Source organism: Myotis myotis, unplaced genomic scaffold (assembly GCF_014108235.1).
Source record: "Myotis myotis isolate mMyoMyo1 unplaced genomic scaffold, mMyoMyo1.p scaffold_m19_p_18, whole genome shotgun sequence".
Taxonomy (NCBI): Eukaryota; Metazoa; Chordata; class Mammalia; order Chiroptera; family Vespertilionidae; genus Myotis; species Myotis myotis.
The window spans coordinates 27,797,727-27,813,834 of NW_023416322.1; the positions used below are offsets into that span (position 1 = coordinate 27,797,727).

General features: G+C 52.2%; 2 protein-coding genes across 3 annotated transcripts; both read right to left on the reverse strand.

The window, feature by feature from the left end:
- Positions 1-1,134: 1,134 nt before the first annotated feature.
- On the reverse strand, positions 1,135-10,810 carry RAB25 (RAB25, member RAS oncogene family). Of its 2 annotated transcripts, none has more exons than XM_036344219.1 (5): positions 10,650-10,810; positions 7,164-7,359; positions 5,786-5,979; positions 1,875-1,955; positions 1,135-1,479 (listed from the first exon to the last, which is right to left on the reverse strand). In XM_036344219.1, exons 1-5 carry the CDS (start codon positions 10,744-10,746, stop codon positions 1,352-1,354), a joined length of 696 nt encoding a protein of 231 aa, XP_036200112.1. In that variant the 5' UTR covers positions 10,747-10,810; the 3' UTR covers positions 1,135-1,351. The 2 variants fall into 2 exon arrangements, with proteins under 2 accessions (XP_036200112.1, XP_036200113.1); XM_036344220.1 differs by having other exon boundaries at positions 10,430-10,701.
- A 1,102-nt stretch (positions 10,811-11,912) lies between these two features.
- LAMTOR2 (late endosomal/lysosomal adaptor, MAPK and MTOR activator 2) lies at positions 11,913-15,600 on the reverse strand. The gene is made up of 4 exons (XM_036344566.1): positions 15,424-15,600; positions 14,973-15,135; positions 12,323-12,412; positions 11,913-12,110 (listed from the first exon to the last, which is right to left on the reverse strand). The coding sequence occupies exons 1-4, from the start codon at positions 15,489-15,491 to the stop codon at positions 12,054-12,056; spliced, it is 378 nt and encodes a 125-aa protein (XP_036200459.1). The 5' UTR covers positions 15,492-15,600; the 3' UTR covers positions 11,913-12,053.
- Positions 15,601-16,108: the final 508 nt, after the last annotated feature.

Here is a 16,108-nt window from a genome sequence, read left to right on the forward strand (position 1 = left end):
GCGGGTAGGGTAGGGTGGGTAGGTGGAGACAGCCCTGGGGCAGGGGGGATGGTCTCTCCACTGTAGAAAGTAGAGTAGGATTGTGGTCAGACTTAATTTGAGGCATCTAGTGAGGACACATACAAATCCACCAAGGAAAATAGTTCAAAAGCAAAATAAAAGGCGGGAAACGAAACGGACCCATGAATAATTGAGTCAAAGTGATGTTGCACAAAATGCAGAGAAACCAAGAAGAGGGAGGGTTAATGTATTAAATGTGCTATTAAGAAGTTAATTTTATTAAAAGTATTATTACTTAAGGCTCTGGCTTCTTTCTCTGCGTGTGGATCTGAACCACCTGGGGGTGGCTGGGGGGGGGGGGGTGCGAGGGACCACTGTGATTGTAGCTGGGAGTTCTCTCTAGTGTAATTCTGGGCGCCCCTCCCGGCTCACCTTTGGGAGGTGGGTGGCACCTGTCTGCTTTCCACAGCTCCCAACTCCAGTCTCCAAATGCTCAATCCCCTTTTCTACCCATTTTACCCCTTCTATTCCATGGGGGTGCCGTCAGACCTCCTTCCACTCTGCCCTGCAGAACAGGGGAAGACTAGAAACCGCCTTCCTGGGCTGATGAAGAAAGGGCAGAGAGTTGAGACACGCCCTCCCCACCAGATGCAATCTGTCCCTACACCCCAACCCTCCCAACCCTTCTTCTTTGGGGTCAGATAGAAAACCACCTTCCACCTCCCAGTCTTAAAGCCCTTTCCCCAGCACACAGAACAGCCTGGTCTCGACTCCCCCTCCTCTCTACCATCTCCCCTGCCTCCGTTCACCCCTGGCATTGGAGTGACCTCAGTTCTTGGCACCAGGGCCCTGGGCACCAGATGGTCCCCTCCGATGGTCTCCTTTGTCTTGCCTTCCAGATACCCCCTCTCCACCATGCTGTCCTCCCTCCCCCTCCTACTCTGGGGGTTAGCAGGGGGAAGGGCGGGCACCTCTCACCCCCTTGGCACTGTCCCCAGACCACAGGACTTCAGAGGCAGCTGGCCCTGGGGGGCAGCGGGGAGGATGGAGCGAGGGGAAGGGAAGGGGAACAGGGACTCAGAAGAGGAGCGAGTTGCAGGGGAGGCACAGACGGGAGGCAGCAGGATGGCCAGGCATGGATATAAAACAGCTTTATTGGAGAGCTCTAGTCTGTGAGGTTAGCAGATAATACGGGGGTGGGGGGCATGAAGACCTTAGAGCTCGGCGGGGCTGTGAACAGGGAACACGCCACTGACATCTGGAGCCACAGGGCAGGGAACGTTCCTGGAGCGTGGGGCTGGGGAGCACCCTCACTAGGAAGGTAGTGAGGCAGGGCTGGTGCTAGCCAAGGTCAGAGGCTGATGCAACAGGCCCTCTTCTCACCAGGGCCAGGCGCCTGCCCAGCCTGGGTACTGCCCAGCGTGATGGCATTGGTCCGAGTGCTGTTCTGCCTCTGCTTGGACACTTTTGCAAAAATCTCTGAGAGGGGAGAGGGGCGTGGTCAGTTCAGAAGCCCACACTCCCTGTGCTCACACCACGTGCCCCTTTCTGAGGGGTGATCGCACTTAAAGGAGGTTTTGCTGAAAGGAAGTGGAGTTCCTGTCCCTTCTACTTACCTGGGTGAGGAAGGACCAAGACTCCGCTCCCTGAGAAGTGTGGCCTTCTGGTACCTTCCCTAAGCTCCAGGCTCAGTGAGGGTGGGGCAGCACTAGGGAATGTCTGAGGGGGTGGTGGGAGGCTCTGAGGAGGCTGGGGACCCACAGAGGTGCTGAGGAACCAGCTGGGGTGGAGAGGGCTGGGTGTCTGCATTCCTACCACTGCCCATGCAAGCCTGGGGTTGGAATGGGGTGCCAAATAGAGGCAGGGGCTCTAACCTTTAAGGACAGTTTCAAAGGCCAGCTCCACGTTGGTGGAATCCAGGGCTGAGGTCTCCAGGAATAGCAGCCCATTGTTTTCTGACAGGAAAGGAAACACACCATTAATTGTGGGGTCAAAAGCAATAGTAACAATATTTATTTACTTATTATATAGCTTACTATGTGCTAAACCCTTGGCATGTGTAGCTCCTTTAATTCTTTTTTTAAAAAAATATGTTTTTATTGATTTCAGAGAGAGGAAGGGAGAGGGAGAGAAACATCAATGATGAGAGAGAATCATTGATTGGCTGCCTCCTGCACACCCCCTACTGGGGATCAAGCCTGCAACCCGGCACGTGCCTGGCCCAGAATCTAATTGTAACCTCCTGGTTCATCGATTGACACTCAACCACTGAGCCACACCAACTAGGCAGCTCATTTAATTCTTAAAACAACTTGTGAAGTAGGTTTGAATACCATCGCCCCTCCTTTTTTTTTTTTTTTTTTTTTTGGCAGATATGTAGTCATTCACAATTTTTATAAGAAACATTTCAGAACATACAGTAGAACCTCGTTTCTTGAACTTAATTCATTCTGGAAGGCTGTTTGAAAACTGAATCATTCTTTCCCATTAGTAGAGTGGGATAAATTTTTTTTTAAAGGCCAAACAGTAATTCTTTTATTCATTTAGTAGAGGCCTGGTGCACGAATTTGTGCACAGGTGGGGCCCAGCCAGCCTGCCCTGGCCTGCCCTGATTGGGGCAAATCGGGCTGGGCCAGCCAGGGGGAAGGGCCGAGGGTGGTTAGCTGGCTGGCCCCGCCCCCTGGTTGAACTCCCAGTGGAGGGGATAATTTGCATATTAGCCTTTTATTATATAGGATTTTTTAAAATTTATTTTTATTGATTTCAGAGAGGAAAGGAGAGGGAGAGATAGAAATATCAATGATGAGCCCTGGCTGGTTTGGCTCACTATTTCGAGAATCAGCCTGTGGACTGAGGGGTCCCAGGTTCAATTCTGGCCAAGGGCACATGCCAGGGTTTCAAGCTTGATCCCTAGTGGGGGGCGTGCAGGAGGCAGCTGATCAATGATTCTCTCTTATCATTGATGTTTCGATCTCTCTCTCCCTCTTCCTTCCTCTCTGAAATCAATAAAATACATTTTTAAAAAAATCAATCAAAAGAAACATCAATGATGAGAATCATTGATTGGCTGCCTCCTGCATGCCCCCTACTGGGATCGCACCCACAACCTGGGCATGTGCCCTTGACTGGAATCAAACCTGGGACCCTTCAGTCTGCAGGCCGACACTCTATCCACTGAGCAAAACCAGCTAGGGCTGAGTGGTACAAATTAAAGTTGCATCGGACTGAGGAGTGAAAGCAGTAGGTTCAGACTTCTATTCCAAGATGATAGGAGAAAATAGTACAAGAATACAAAATGCTCATATTTGTGGGTTAGGACACATCCTATCTGAGGGAGAATTTGAAGACTCCAGCAGAGGAAGTAAGTGATGAAATAAGGTCATGGAGCAAGAGAGGGAAGAGGGGGAGATTAATAGAAGCAAAAATGTGTTTCCTTTGCAGGATTTTTTTTTTTTTTTTGCAGGAATTTTTTGTTTACCAATCTCAGACATGTAACTTCTGTGTCTGTGCTTAGATTGGGCCTAACATTCTGGCTAATTTTAATAACCCCACCTTAAAGAACATACAGTAGAACCTCGTTTCTTGAACTTAATTCATTCTGGAAGGCTGTTTGAAAACTGAATCATTCTTTCCCATTAGAAATAATGTAAATTGAATTAATCCGCTCCAGACTCCCAAATGATTCCCTGATTTAGTCTTTTTTATATACAGGACATGTCTATTGTACTGTTTAATCTATAAATAAACACTTTAAAAACAAAAAGGACATGAAATGTAAATGAACATTTAATAAAAAGGAAAGGAAATGTACAGTAAAAAATGAAAATTTAACAATAATTAAAAGCAGCAAAAAAAAAAAAAAAAAAAATATTCATAGCACACTGTCCTGAGATTTTAACAATGGTAAACAGACTCATATTCATGCATTCTCTCTGTCACCTGGGAAATGTGTGACTGATCATACAGGTATCAGCATGAAAGGGTTGTCAGGTTGAAAAGCGAATTGTTCAAGATGGGAGACATTCAAGAAACGAGGTTCCACTGTAATAGCAGTGTGATGTATTCCGTTTCCAGCAAGGGATTAACATGTCACCCATGAATGACAGCTCAAGGACACATTTCAAGAAAGTAAACCATCTCAGTATTCCAGGAGAAATCATAGATCCTAAGGTAAGTTCCTTAGAGGTCATCTGGGTTTTTTTTAAAATATATTTTATTGATTTTTTACAGAGAGGAAGGGAGAGGGATAGAGAGCCAGAAACGTCGATGAGAGAGAAACATCGACCAGCTGCCTCCTGCACACCTCCTACTGGGGATGTGCCCGAAACCAAGGTACATGCCCTTGACCGGAATCGAACCCGGGACCTTTCAGTCCGCAGGCCGATGTTCTATCGACTGAGCCAAACCGGATAGGGCGAGGTCATCTGGTTTTATCCTTTGGATTATAAAGAAACAACTAAAACCAGAGGGGTAATGTCCAAACCGACATGGCTCTGTGGTGGCAGGGTCTCCATCTCAATGACCATAATCTAGGTTTCAGAATCTTGTGGGGATTCAGAACGAGTCACCCCAAGACATGCCTCTGTGGTACTTGAATTAGGGGCCCTGCCCACAATAAGAGATACCAAAGATAACCTCTCTTGACCTCTCTCGAGGGCAGAACAAACTTCTATTTACTAAGCATCTGCTCGTCTTATCCTGCAGGGACCCTCAACGTGCATTACCTCATCCCGAGCTCAGAGTGTCTTACATACCTGACCCCCTTTCTAGCTGACCTGCCTGGGTCTCCGGCTGCCTCCCTGTCACTCGGCCACAATCCCCGCTGGTTTTTACAGCCCAAACTTACAGGGACTTCTCTTCCTGACAAAGGAACCCTGGGCTGTCGGACAAGCCCTTTTAGCGCCTCCACCCCTGCTACCAGTCTCAATGTGCTTTCTTCTTTAATTCTCTAGTCGTAGAGCTTCCATGCAGCCAGCTTCCAGGTGGTTCCGAATGACGGCTGATCTGTGTTTTAGTTGTAACTCTGATGTGGGTGTGGAAGGAGGCAAGTACTGTTTTTACCCGCACAGCCATCTTGGCTCCTCCTTGAATCCCATCCCATCTATAGAGGAGGGAGCTGAGGCCCAGGAACACAGAGAGAACGTGAAAGAACTCGCTCAGCGTCCCACATAGAGTAACTGGCCCAGAGGCATCAGGCTGGGCTGTTGGGAGTCCTGAGCTACACACTTAACCACTGTGTCTTGTTGCCTTGAAACCCCGGAGGACGCCTCGGGAAGTGTGACTGGAGATAGTCAAGGGGAGCCCAGCTGCCACACTTAGGATCTTTGAGCGCTGCAAGGTGGGGCTGTCTTAAAATCAACGACAGCCCAGCCAGCGGCTCAGTGGTTGGGGGTCAACCTATGAACCAGGAGGTCACGGTTTCATTACCGGTCAGGGCACATGCCCCAGTTGCAGGCTCGATCCCCAGCGTGGGGCATGCAGGAGGCAACTGATCAATGATTCTCTCTCACCATTGATGTTTCTCTCTCTCTCTTTTTCTCCCTTCCTCTCTGAAATCAATAAAAATATAATAAATAAATAAATAAATAAATAAATAAATAAATAAAATCAACTATAAATAATTACCCATAAAGACAATCTCAGGGCAAGAGGTGGGACATCAAGAGAAACAGGGTCACAGAGGGGAAGGGCTGACCCTGAAGAAGAGGGGGTGAAGATAGGAGGCCCTGGGTGGGACCAGTGTGGGTGGGTGGAGAGGTCGGCCCAGGTCATGGCAGGCTCTCACCAGCGAACATGCGGGCCTCGTCACTCGGCACCTCCCGGGCCTGGGTGAGGTCACTCTTGTTGCCCACAAGCATGACGACGATGGTGGCCTCCGCATGGTCGTAGAGCTCCTTCAGCCAGCGCTCCACCACAGCGTAGGTGTGGTGCTTGGTTAGATCGAACACCAGCAGGGCCCCCACCGCACCACGGTAGTACCTGGGTGGGGTGGGAGGGGTGGACAGAGAGGCAGGGTCAAGGTGGTTGGGCCCAGCCTCAGAGCAAAGCCCCAAGCCAAAAAGCTAGAGTTGAGTCCTGGAGATGGGGACACAGGAGAACTGGAGTATAGGGGCGCAAACCCAAACCGGGCAGCCCGAGGCCCTGCTGCCGACATGGAGAGCCTTCAGGAATGCCGGTCGCGGAGGCTCTGAAGACTCCCTCCCTGCTCTACAACCACTGGCTTCCTCCTTCCCCCACGGCCCCTCTGCTTCCCTAGGTCCTTGGTTCTGATTTTAGCCCCTGCTATCCGCCAGTGCATCCCCGGGCCCCGGTCAAGTGTGTCTCCTGGATGCCCCACCTCCAAGATCTCCCTCACCTGGCTCCTTGGCCCTCAGCACCCTCTTCTCTCTCATGGCCATCTTTCTAGGACCAGCTACATGCCCACCCCATGCAGCAGTCCCTACGCTGAGCATCGGATGCATCCTTGCAGGCACTGAGGCTCACTCCTGGAGCTTCTGCGGACTGGTGATGTGTAACTGAGGCTTACAAGAGGTCAGGTGACCAGTCCAAGAGTGATGTGTGTAACCACAGCCCTACTCCAGCTTCCTGCCCCTGGCAGGGACTGCCCCCACCACACCTCCACGGACCACCTTTCTCATATCCGGCTGACACTGACTGGGAACGCTCTGCGTGTGGCATCCTGAGTCTGTAAAATGCAGTCGAGGGGTCCAGCCCTTCACCTTTGGGGTTGGATGTTAAAGGGTGCCAAGTGCAGAGCACTGTGCAGAAGTGAGGGGTGCCCTCACTCCCTGGAGCCTGGCCCCATCTCAGCTCTGCCTTGATTTCACTTCCTTGAGCTTCAAGCTTGTATTTAAACGGGGGTTAGGAGAGCGCCTTACTCCTATGGTACCTTGGGGATTGACTAAAATGCCTTCCTGAGCACACAGCAAAGGTTTCCTTAGAAAATGGGGGCAGTGACTCCTGTTTTAGTCCTAGTAGAAAGTGTCACTATATCCCGTCTCCGACTGTGTATGGCTCATAGCACCTGTCTCCACGCATCCTGTGACCCCACCAGGAAGTACACTGCTGAGGGTCCTTGCCTCCTCCCCATCCATCTCTCCGCCAGAGGTGTTCCCTGACCCCCCGCACCCTCACACCCTGGCAATCCCCCAGCCCGGGCTCACGCTGAGGTGATGGCTCTGTACCGCTCCAGGCCGGCCGTGTCCCAAATCTGAGCCTTGACAGCAGCAGTGCCCAGCATGACAGTGCGGGTGGAGAACTCAACGCCGATGGTGGTGCGGCTATCATGGCTGAATTCATTGCGAGTGAATCGGGACAGCAGGTTGGTCTTCCCCACTCCTGACTCACCGATCAGCACCACTGAAGGAGAGACAAGGGGTGAGCTGGGCCGAGCCCCCAAGCCTACTGAGCCTGGAGGGTCTGCTCATCAGCACAGGGGAGCTGCTCTCAGAAAACTGGGAGGGAACAGGGGCTCCTGGCAGAGACGGGGGCCTACACCTTCCCATGCTGTGCATCCGGGGCAGAAGGGCCAAAAACGGGACTCGGCTAAGGGGCTCTCATGGTCCCAGGCCTGGTCTGACGAGACAAGCCTGCGGCTCAGGTGATGGGTGGCGTCTGCGGGCGGAGAACTCAACCCCGATGGTGGTGCGGCTGTGGTGGGTGCTGGGGTTCAGGGGCTGTGGGGAGAGGGCAGCAGGGGTGTGGATGTGGACAGGGATGGTAGAGTCTGGGGGAGGGTGCACATCCCTGGAGTAGGGAATGTGAGCACTGAGTTGGGAGGACAAGTGGGAGGGGTGGTGTGTGTGCTTGTGCGGGAAGCATAGGCGGGGCTAGACGTGTGGGTGAGGAGAAAGTTCGGCCGACGGCACGTCTGGGCCAGCAGGGAAGTATGGAGGTGCGTGTGTGCATGTGTGTGTGTGTGTGTGTAAAAAGTTAGGATCCAGTTGTTCCCAAGGAGGGTCAGTCTTGAATGGGGCTACATGTTAGACCCCCTGTGTGTGTCCTTCAGCAAGTTATTAACTTCTCTGACCTTCTTTTTCACACGAAAAATAGGAATAACAATAGTACCTATCTAATGGGTTACTGTAAGAAATAAATGAGATATTGCCCAAGGTCTAGTGAGTGTGCAAAACTGTTACTCTCATGACTGTTGTTGGTGGGCCAGCATTTTTCCCTTCAGACTTTTAGGGTCAAGCATCCACCAGAAGGCCCTGAAGAGCCTTTGAGCTGGAGGGCAGGGTCCAGGGCCCAGCCTCACCCACCAGGGCTGATGCGAACAAGGCTCACAAATTGCACAGGCACTGAGCTAAGCATACAGAGTGAGAGGAAGTCCCCCGGATGGTTCTAGAAAAGCATGGTAAGAGGATGTGTGTGTGTGTGTGTGTGTGTGTGTGTGTGTGTTCCTGTCTCTCCCCTATTGGGGACCCAGTCTACACTCATCCCTCCCACTGAGTGGGTGCCTAGCCCTATCCTTAGGCTCCAAAGGTGCTTAGGGCAAGGGCTTTGGAGTCGGAGACTGGGGTTTGTGCTGACTTTGTGACCTTTCGTTTGTTAATCCTCACGCAAGGATACATTTCCATTGATTCTTAGTGGAAGGGAGGGGGAGAGAGAGAGGAATATCAATGTGAGAGAGACATATTAATTGGTTGCCTCCTACACGTGCCCTGACCAGGGCTGGGGATCGAGCTTGCAATCAAGGTACGTGCCCTTGACTGGAATGGAACCTAGGACCCTTCGGTCCACGGGACGACACTCTATCCACTGAGCCAAACTGGCCGGCACTTTGTGACTTTTTGTAAGCTACTTGGTTCTCATCTGTTAAAGTTCAGGGAGTGCCTACTCCTACTCAGTGCCAGGCACTGTCCTAGCGCCTTTACATGTATTAACTCATCTGACCCTCACGACAGTGCCATGAAGCCAGGACCACAATTAGGATCACCGCCTTTTTACAGATGAAGGAGGCACTTGGGGGTAAACAGCTTGAACAAGATAACACAGCCAGTGTGGTAAACACAGGTGTGCGGCCAGGTGTGCCCTCCAGCAAGCACTGAGCCCAGCTGCAGGCAGTGCAGTCAGCGGACAGCCCCCAGCTGCCTGCTCCTTTGGCATCTGCCTCTGGCGCAGAGAGCAGCCTCGCCTGGCCATGCCTCTCCTGGGCCGTCTGCATCCAGTGCCCAAACAAGGCCAGGGTATCACGGCACTCCCCCCGAGGCCGTTTAACTTCTCTCTCTGCCCCGTCCTCTTTCCTCCCCCTTCCTTTCAATGGTGTTGATACACAATGAACACCTTTCAGGGCAAACTTCTTAGTGGCCGCTTCTGGAGACCCCAACCTCAGTAAGTCGTGAGTGGCAGGGCTGAGATTTGAACTCTCTGTCTGGCGCCTGACCGTTATGCTCCGCTGACCATTATGCTTTCAAAAGCAAAGAACGTTGGGGGGCTGTTATGGTGATTAATAAGCTAGTGGCTGGCACATAGGAAGGGCTAAATAAATGGGAGGTAGTGACTAGTAGTATCGGTGCCCCAAACTCTTGCTAGCTCTTGCCCGGCCTCCTCTTCCTGGGAAAGATGGTCAGAGGCAGATGCTAAAGGAGCAGTTGGGAGTACGGGTTCGGGTTCGCCTATGTCCCAAGTGAGGGCGGGGCTGCGGCTGGGAGAGGCCGTGGGGTGGGGTGGCTGGACAGGGAATCATAGCTCTGCCAGTCCACCCTGCTCTGAAGGAGGCGTGGCGGTGAAGGGGATGTGGGGGCTGGGGAGCAATAAGGGGACCAAACACAGGAGCTTAGAATACAGAACAGGAAAGAAACTGCACTCTTCCAGGGACAGCCCAGCTGAACCCGGTGCCTGGTATTTGGGCCCGGGGGTCTGCCTGTCAGGTGACACACAGAAGGCTATGGCCCTAGGAGTCCTCTGAGCCCTATTAGACCCTGCTCCCAGTTCACCACATCTCCCCTGTATCTTCACCCAGCCCCAAGGCCGGAGAAACCTGTCCTCTCTCCTTCTCTGTACAGCTGCCCAGAACGATGACTTTTCCCTCTTAGGTCTGCCTGTTTCTCCCTCCCTCCATGAGGGAAGTCCTCTCAGACGTCTGACCTCTATCTCTCATGCTGCAGCAGGTGACTATTCCTAGGAACTTGGCCTTCCATCAGGAATGGGGCAGAGGAGCCTAACTAGGCACTATTAGAGAGAGAGCAGCACCATTCATTATTTACAACCGCAGAGCATTCTGGCAGCCCTAAGACTTTTGCTACAGTAACCAGACCCTCCCCCATGCTTGCAGCTTTCTTTCTTATACAAAGGAATGAGGAGCCCTGGAGTGTCCTGGTAAGAGATTAAAAAAACAACAGCAACAAGCGAACAGGAGGGACTGCCTCTGTGGGTCTCCTTCTGGGTCTCTCCCAGGCTCCCTCTTTCTTTAGGAACCCCAACTTACCCTTAAAGACAAAGTTATAATCTTCCTCGGTTCCGTTCCCCATCTTGGCTCCGCATGGAGGGTGCAGGTGTCCCCAGGGGCAGAGGTGACGGGTCTACGCGTTGCCTCAATGCCCTCAACCCTCAGCTCTTAAGAGACCTGGATCTACCCCTTCTCTCATTGGAGGTAAAGAAACTTCTGCAACCAGAGGGATTGGGGGGCAAGGCCCGGGCAGGCTCACCTCTGGCAGGTGGAGGTGCTGCAAGGAAGCTGAGGACGGAACAGGAAGAGCAGGCCGGCTGGAGACCTGGGGCCCAGGTGGGTGGAGACGATGACATGACGTCAGACAGGTTAGACAGGTTGGGTGCCTGCTCTCAGCCGGGCTCCGCAATGAGGTGAGCAGGCTCCAGAGGGTGACAGTCGGGGAAGTGGGGACAGGGCCTTCAGAGAGCCAGCTGAGGACTGAGTGCATGTTATTCGGCTCCTGGGACCTGTGGCCAAGATCGGTCCAGCTGCCAGTGAGAACCAGTCCTTCAGGGAGCAGAAGCCTACTTGGCCTTCTTCTTTTCTTTTAGAGCCTCTGGTGGTGGTGGTGGTGGGGGGGCAACTGGGGGCACCAAGGGAAAGGTTGACAGGATGGCAGCGACCCTGCAGAGCTCTGGGAGTTGCCTCTTGGGTGCAGCAAATTCTGCCCCTCCCTGATAGCCCAGGGCCTGGGAGGGGCAGCATTTCTTACTCTGGGTGGAGCTGGAACTTGCCACCTACCTACTTTCTTAGGATGGGTCCCTTCCTAGAGCACTGGAAGCGGGCTGGGCGCTCCCTGCCCAGACCTGCTCTAAGAACACTGGGTAGGGGGAGACCTGGGGCAGAAACAGCCAGACAGGGTGAGGGGTCTGATACAGGGCCAGGATCTGGAGACGAGTTTCTTCAGATCACTGCCCGGGACCTTTGGCCTCAAAACAAAGCCACCCTGTCTGCAAAGGGCTTCAGGATCTGGAGGTCTGGGTGAGTGTGTGAATGTCTGAGAGAAGAGGAACAAAGGGGTGGCCCCTCCAAACCTAAAGGGTAGAAAAGGCACCCTACCAAAGTCGGGACTGAAGGACACTGAACTCGCAGGCCCCATATTGTTTTTGTCCAACGTGACCCCCACTGTCCCCTGCTCCTTGGAGCTCACTTCTAATCACTGTTTCTTTCTCATCGATGTCTCTCTCTCTCTCTCCCTCTCCCTTCCTCTCTCTCTAAAGCAGCCGTGGGCAAACTACGGCCCGTGGGCCGGAGGATCCAGCCTGTTTGAAATGAATAAAACTAAAAAAAAAAAAAAAAAGAGACCGTACCCTTTTATGTAATGATGTTTACTTTGAATTTATATTAGTTCACACAAACACTCCATCCATGCTTTTGTTCCGGCCCTCCGGTCCAGTTTAAGAACCCATTGTGGCCCTCGAGTCAAAAAGTTTGCCCACCCCTGCTCTAAAGTCAATAAAACCATATTAAAAAAAAAAAATACACATGACAGGAGTGAAATTTATTCTTGGAAAAAACAAAGTCCCACCCTCCCCCCACAGTCCAGGAAGGGTATCCCAGGGGGCCTTGCCCCTCCAAAGAGTCATTTCTCTCGTCTGGCCCCTACTTCCATCAGTGCCCATTACGATGCTGCTACTTGGGTGAGGGGCTCCTCCAGGTACTGCACCAAGGCCTGGGCCTGCGAGAGGGGAAGGAGAAATCAGTGCCACACACGGCCTGCCGTGAAGAGGGATCCCAAATCCGGGTAGACTCCCAACGCTGAGAACCCAGCCCCTAGCCCCACGTCATGGACTGGGTGACATGAGGACATTAGGAAGGTGGTGGGGATGGGAGTGGTGATAAAGCACAGAGGCCAGGCCTAGGGTTGGAGCGGGATGGGCACATACACACCTTCGCCTTGAGCATTCCGAAGCCAACAGTCTCCTTGGCATACATACACAGCAGAAGGTTGGCCACTCGGGTGATGGCTACACGGCCCTCCTGGAGGGGTGATATCGTAGGATGTGATATTCTGCTTGGCACCCTCGGCTCCCTCTCTCCTCAAGGAGTCCTCTTGAGAGAGACTGCATCCTCCTTCCATGCCCTGGGCACAGCCCTGGACATGGGGTCCTACACTCAGATGCCAGCCTTAGCACAGGACCTACTGGCCAAGTTACCCTGGGAAACTCGGTCTCTCAGAAACTCAGATTCTCTTTCTGTAACCAGTTGGGGAAGGTGTTAGGACACAGGAAGGAGTTTGGGATCTGCAAAGGGCTATCCAAATGGGTGATGTCATTATGATGGGTTCACGCCCAAGACACTGTAAGAGGCTTGAAAGCAGTCACCCAACATATTTTCCCTCCTTCCCCATGGTAATGTTTCTCAAACTGTAGGTTTGACCCCAAAGTTAGATCAACTAAGAAGGGTGATCAATATTAAAAGAAAAAGGAAGCCTGGTCGGCGTGGTTCAGTGGTGGAGGGTTGACCTTTGAACCAGGAGGTCATGGTTTCATTCCTGGTCAGGGCATAGGCCTCCGTTTTGGGCTTGACCCCCCGTGTGGGGCATGCAGGAGGCATCCAGTCTATGATTCTCTCTCAAAATTGATGTTTCTCTCTCTCTCTTCCTTCCTCTTTGAATTAAATAAAGATATATATTTTAAAAAGAAAGAAAAAGGAAAGAAGAGAAATTAAGTGCATTGCATGTAGTAAGGGAAGTACTGTTTCATGCAACTTTTGTTTTTGTGGGCATGCTAGTATGTATGTGTGTACCAGGCTCTGACTTAAAATGTGTTTCTTATGGCTGGTTGTGGTCAAATGTTTAAAAGCGATTGCCTTGCCCTAACTGGTTTGGCTCAGTGGATAGAGCATCGGCCTGTGGACTCAAGGGTCCCAGGTTCGATTCCAGTCAAGGGCATGTACCTTGGTTGCGGGCACATCCCCAGTGGGAAGTGTGCAGGAGGCAGCTGATCGATGTTTCTCTCTCATCGATGTTTCTTTTTTTTTTTTTAATATATTTTATTGATTTTTCACAGAGAGGAAGGGAGAGAGATAGAGAGTTAGAAACATCGATGAGAGAGAAACATCGATCAGCTGCCTCCTGCACATCTCCCACTTGGGATGTGCCTGCAACCCCGGTACATGCCCTTGACCAGAATCGAACCTGGGACCTTTCAGTCCACAGGCCAACGCTCTATCCACTGAGCCAAACCGGTTTCGGCTCTCATTGATGTTTCTAACTCTCTATCCTTCTCCCTTCCTCTCTGTAAAAAATCAATAAAATATATTAAAAAAAAATAAAAGCGACTGCCTTATAGCACCAGCTCCAGGACAGGTACCCAGTAGGAGTCATTAGTTGAACTGAAATGCATCCTTGGTTGGGCAGGTGGTGAGAAAGAGATAGGCAGCTGAGCTACAGTGCAAATCCTTCACGCTTGGGGCCTTTTCAATTTGGTTCAGCTCACCTTCACTAGGTAACCATTGCGTGCCGGGAATCAGGTGCTGCACCCCTGCTTCTCTGGCCTCATCTCCTAATAACCCCTCCCATTCTCATGCCACTCCACCCACATCAACCTTGTTGATCCTTCACCCGGCACCATTTTGCCTCACGGTTTTTGCACCTGCTGTTCTCTCAGAAATGTTTTCCCCCAGACAGCCACATGGCTTGCCAACTTCCTTCAAATCGATGGCAAAACGTCCCCTTTTCAGTGAGATTGTCCCTGGCTTATGCCCCCCTCTATCTCACTTGCTTGCTTCCTTTTTCCCCCCATAGCATTTTCAATACCTAACGTACTGCACACTTTTTAAACGTACGTATTTTACAAAACATATTTACAAACTTATTTTACAAAGCGTACACATTTCACTTATTTTAAGACATGTCAAACTGGGAGCTGCCTTAGGGCTGCAGTTTTTGTCTGTCCTGTTTGCTACTCCCCCCCCCCCCCCCCCCCCCCCCCCCCCCCCCCCCCCCCCCCCCCGCTCGTCCCGAGAACACTGCAGGGACCTAAATATTTGTTGACGGAACAAAAAGGGATTCATAGTTTCTGTTTCCAAGAAGTTCACAACCTAATGGCCACTTCCCTTTTCTGGACGCCAAAACCTTTCTCTGTAAAATGAAGGGATTGGACACGGGTTCGGAGACTCTCTCGCGGTTCTGTAAGTCAATGAATCCGGGATGCCAACACTTTGTGTGCACCTCCCTCTACAGTTCCTAGCTCCACTCTTATCTGATCTTCACAGCCACCCCTGTGAGTTGGTGGTGGTGGTGGTGGATTATTGTTTCCTCCTTAGAGTTTAGGTAAGGAAGGGAGGCTCAAAGAGGTTAAATAACTTATGCAAAGGTCCTCAGATGGTAAGCGGCTGGCTGAGACCACAACTCCAGGTAGATGCTGGACCCTGGGCTCCTTCCTCACCACTTGATGCATAAGATCCTGCCTATTACAAAACCTGCTGGCGCTAAATCTTAGCAATCCTCCATAGATCCCAACCATCCAGCATGGGGTACCGGTCACCCCCTGGGGATCCCCTTTGGGGACAGAGGCAGTGGCTCCTCTCTCCATACCATGCAGTCCATGAGGATGAATTTGAGATTGTCTTCATTAAACGCTTGGTTCCCGTTGCGGTCGTAAGCGGCCCAGATGTTGCTGGCGATGGCTGCGGTGACCCGGGCGTCGGTATCCCCGTAGCCAGAGTAGGCCAGCAGAGATCCCTCGTTATTCAGCAGCCTGGCGAGGGGCAGGGAGGGAGAGCGACGTGCTCAGCATGGGGAGTAAAAGCCTCGGGTTCCCATCACAGCCCCCGCCACGGACGCTTCTAGAAAGCAAGGGTCTGGGCTGAGTGTGTCCTGGAACGTGACCCGAGCACCCAGCATGTCAAGTTCCATTTTCCGGAGGGGCCCTCCTGCCCTAGCTGCTGCCCTTTCCCTTCCCCGACATCCTTCCCCATCCCTCCCTCAGAGAGCCGCGCGCTGCCCCGCTCCTGTGCTCGCCACTAGGTCCTCGGTCCACACTCACAAGGTGCTCTGGACACCTCCAGTGTTGGCTTGGCTCAGCACCTGGGTCAGAGCCTTGGGACGCAGCATGCCTGCGATTCCTAAGCCGGGACTTTTGCACCTAGACCCCCCGAATTGCCTCCTGCGGGGCTCCGCCAGCCGCTTCCGGTACTGCCCTGCTCCAAAGCGCTCTGGGAATTGTAGTTCCCCGGCCTGACTTTATAGTTCTGGGTCAACCCCGCCCCGCCGCAGGGGCCACTGGGAATTGTAGTTCCTTGAGGCCTCGCGAGGCACCCTGGGAACTATAGTTCGCCTTTCCGCTGAGACCGAGCGGTTATGTCGGACGCGGGGGGAGAGGGGGAATTTGAGAGCGGGAGTGAAAGGACAGTGGTGGTATTGGAAGAACATGGAACTCCTTCGGGGAGAGAGAAGTTGTCGTGTTCGCTTAGTAATCCTCGATTCAGTAATTTTTTTAAAAAAATCCCTGTATTGGTCAGGCACACCTTTGGTTATTTTCAAAGTAATTTTCTACGTTGTGCACAATTTTGCGAGGTGGGATACGTGCAATTGAGGAAACCAAGTCTCGGGAAGGTCACGCAGGCAAAACCCTGACTCTGGAACCGAACTTCATAGAGTTCATTCGGGCCCCGACCCCGGGGGAAGGAAGGCGGCCCTCAAGAGGAGGTTCGTGGTGGCCGCGCACAGGC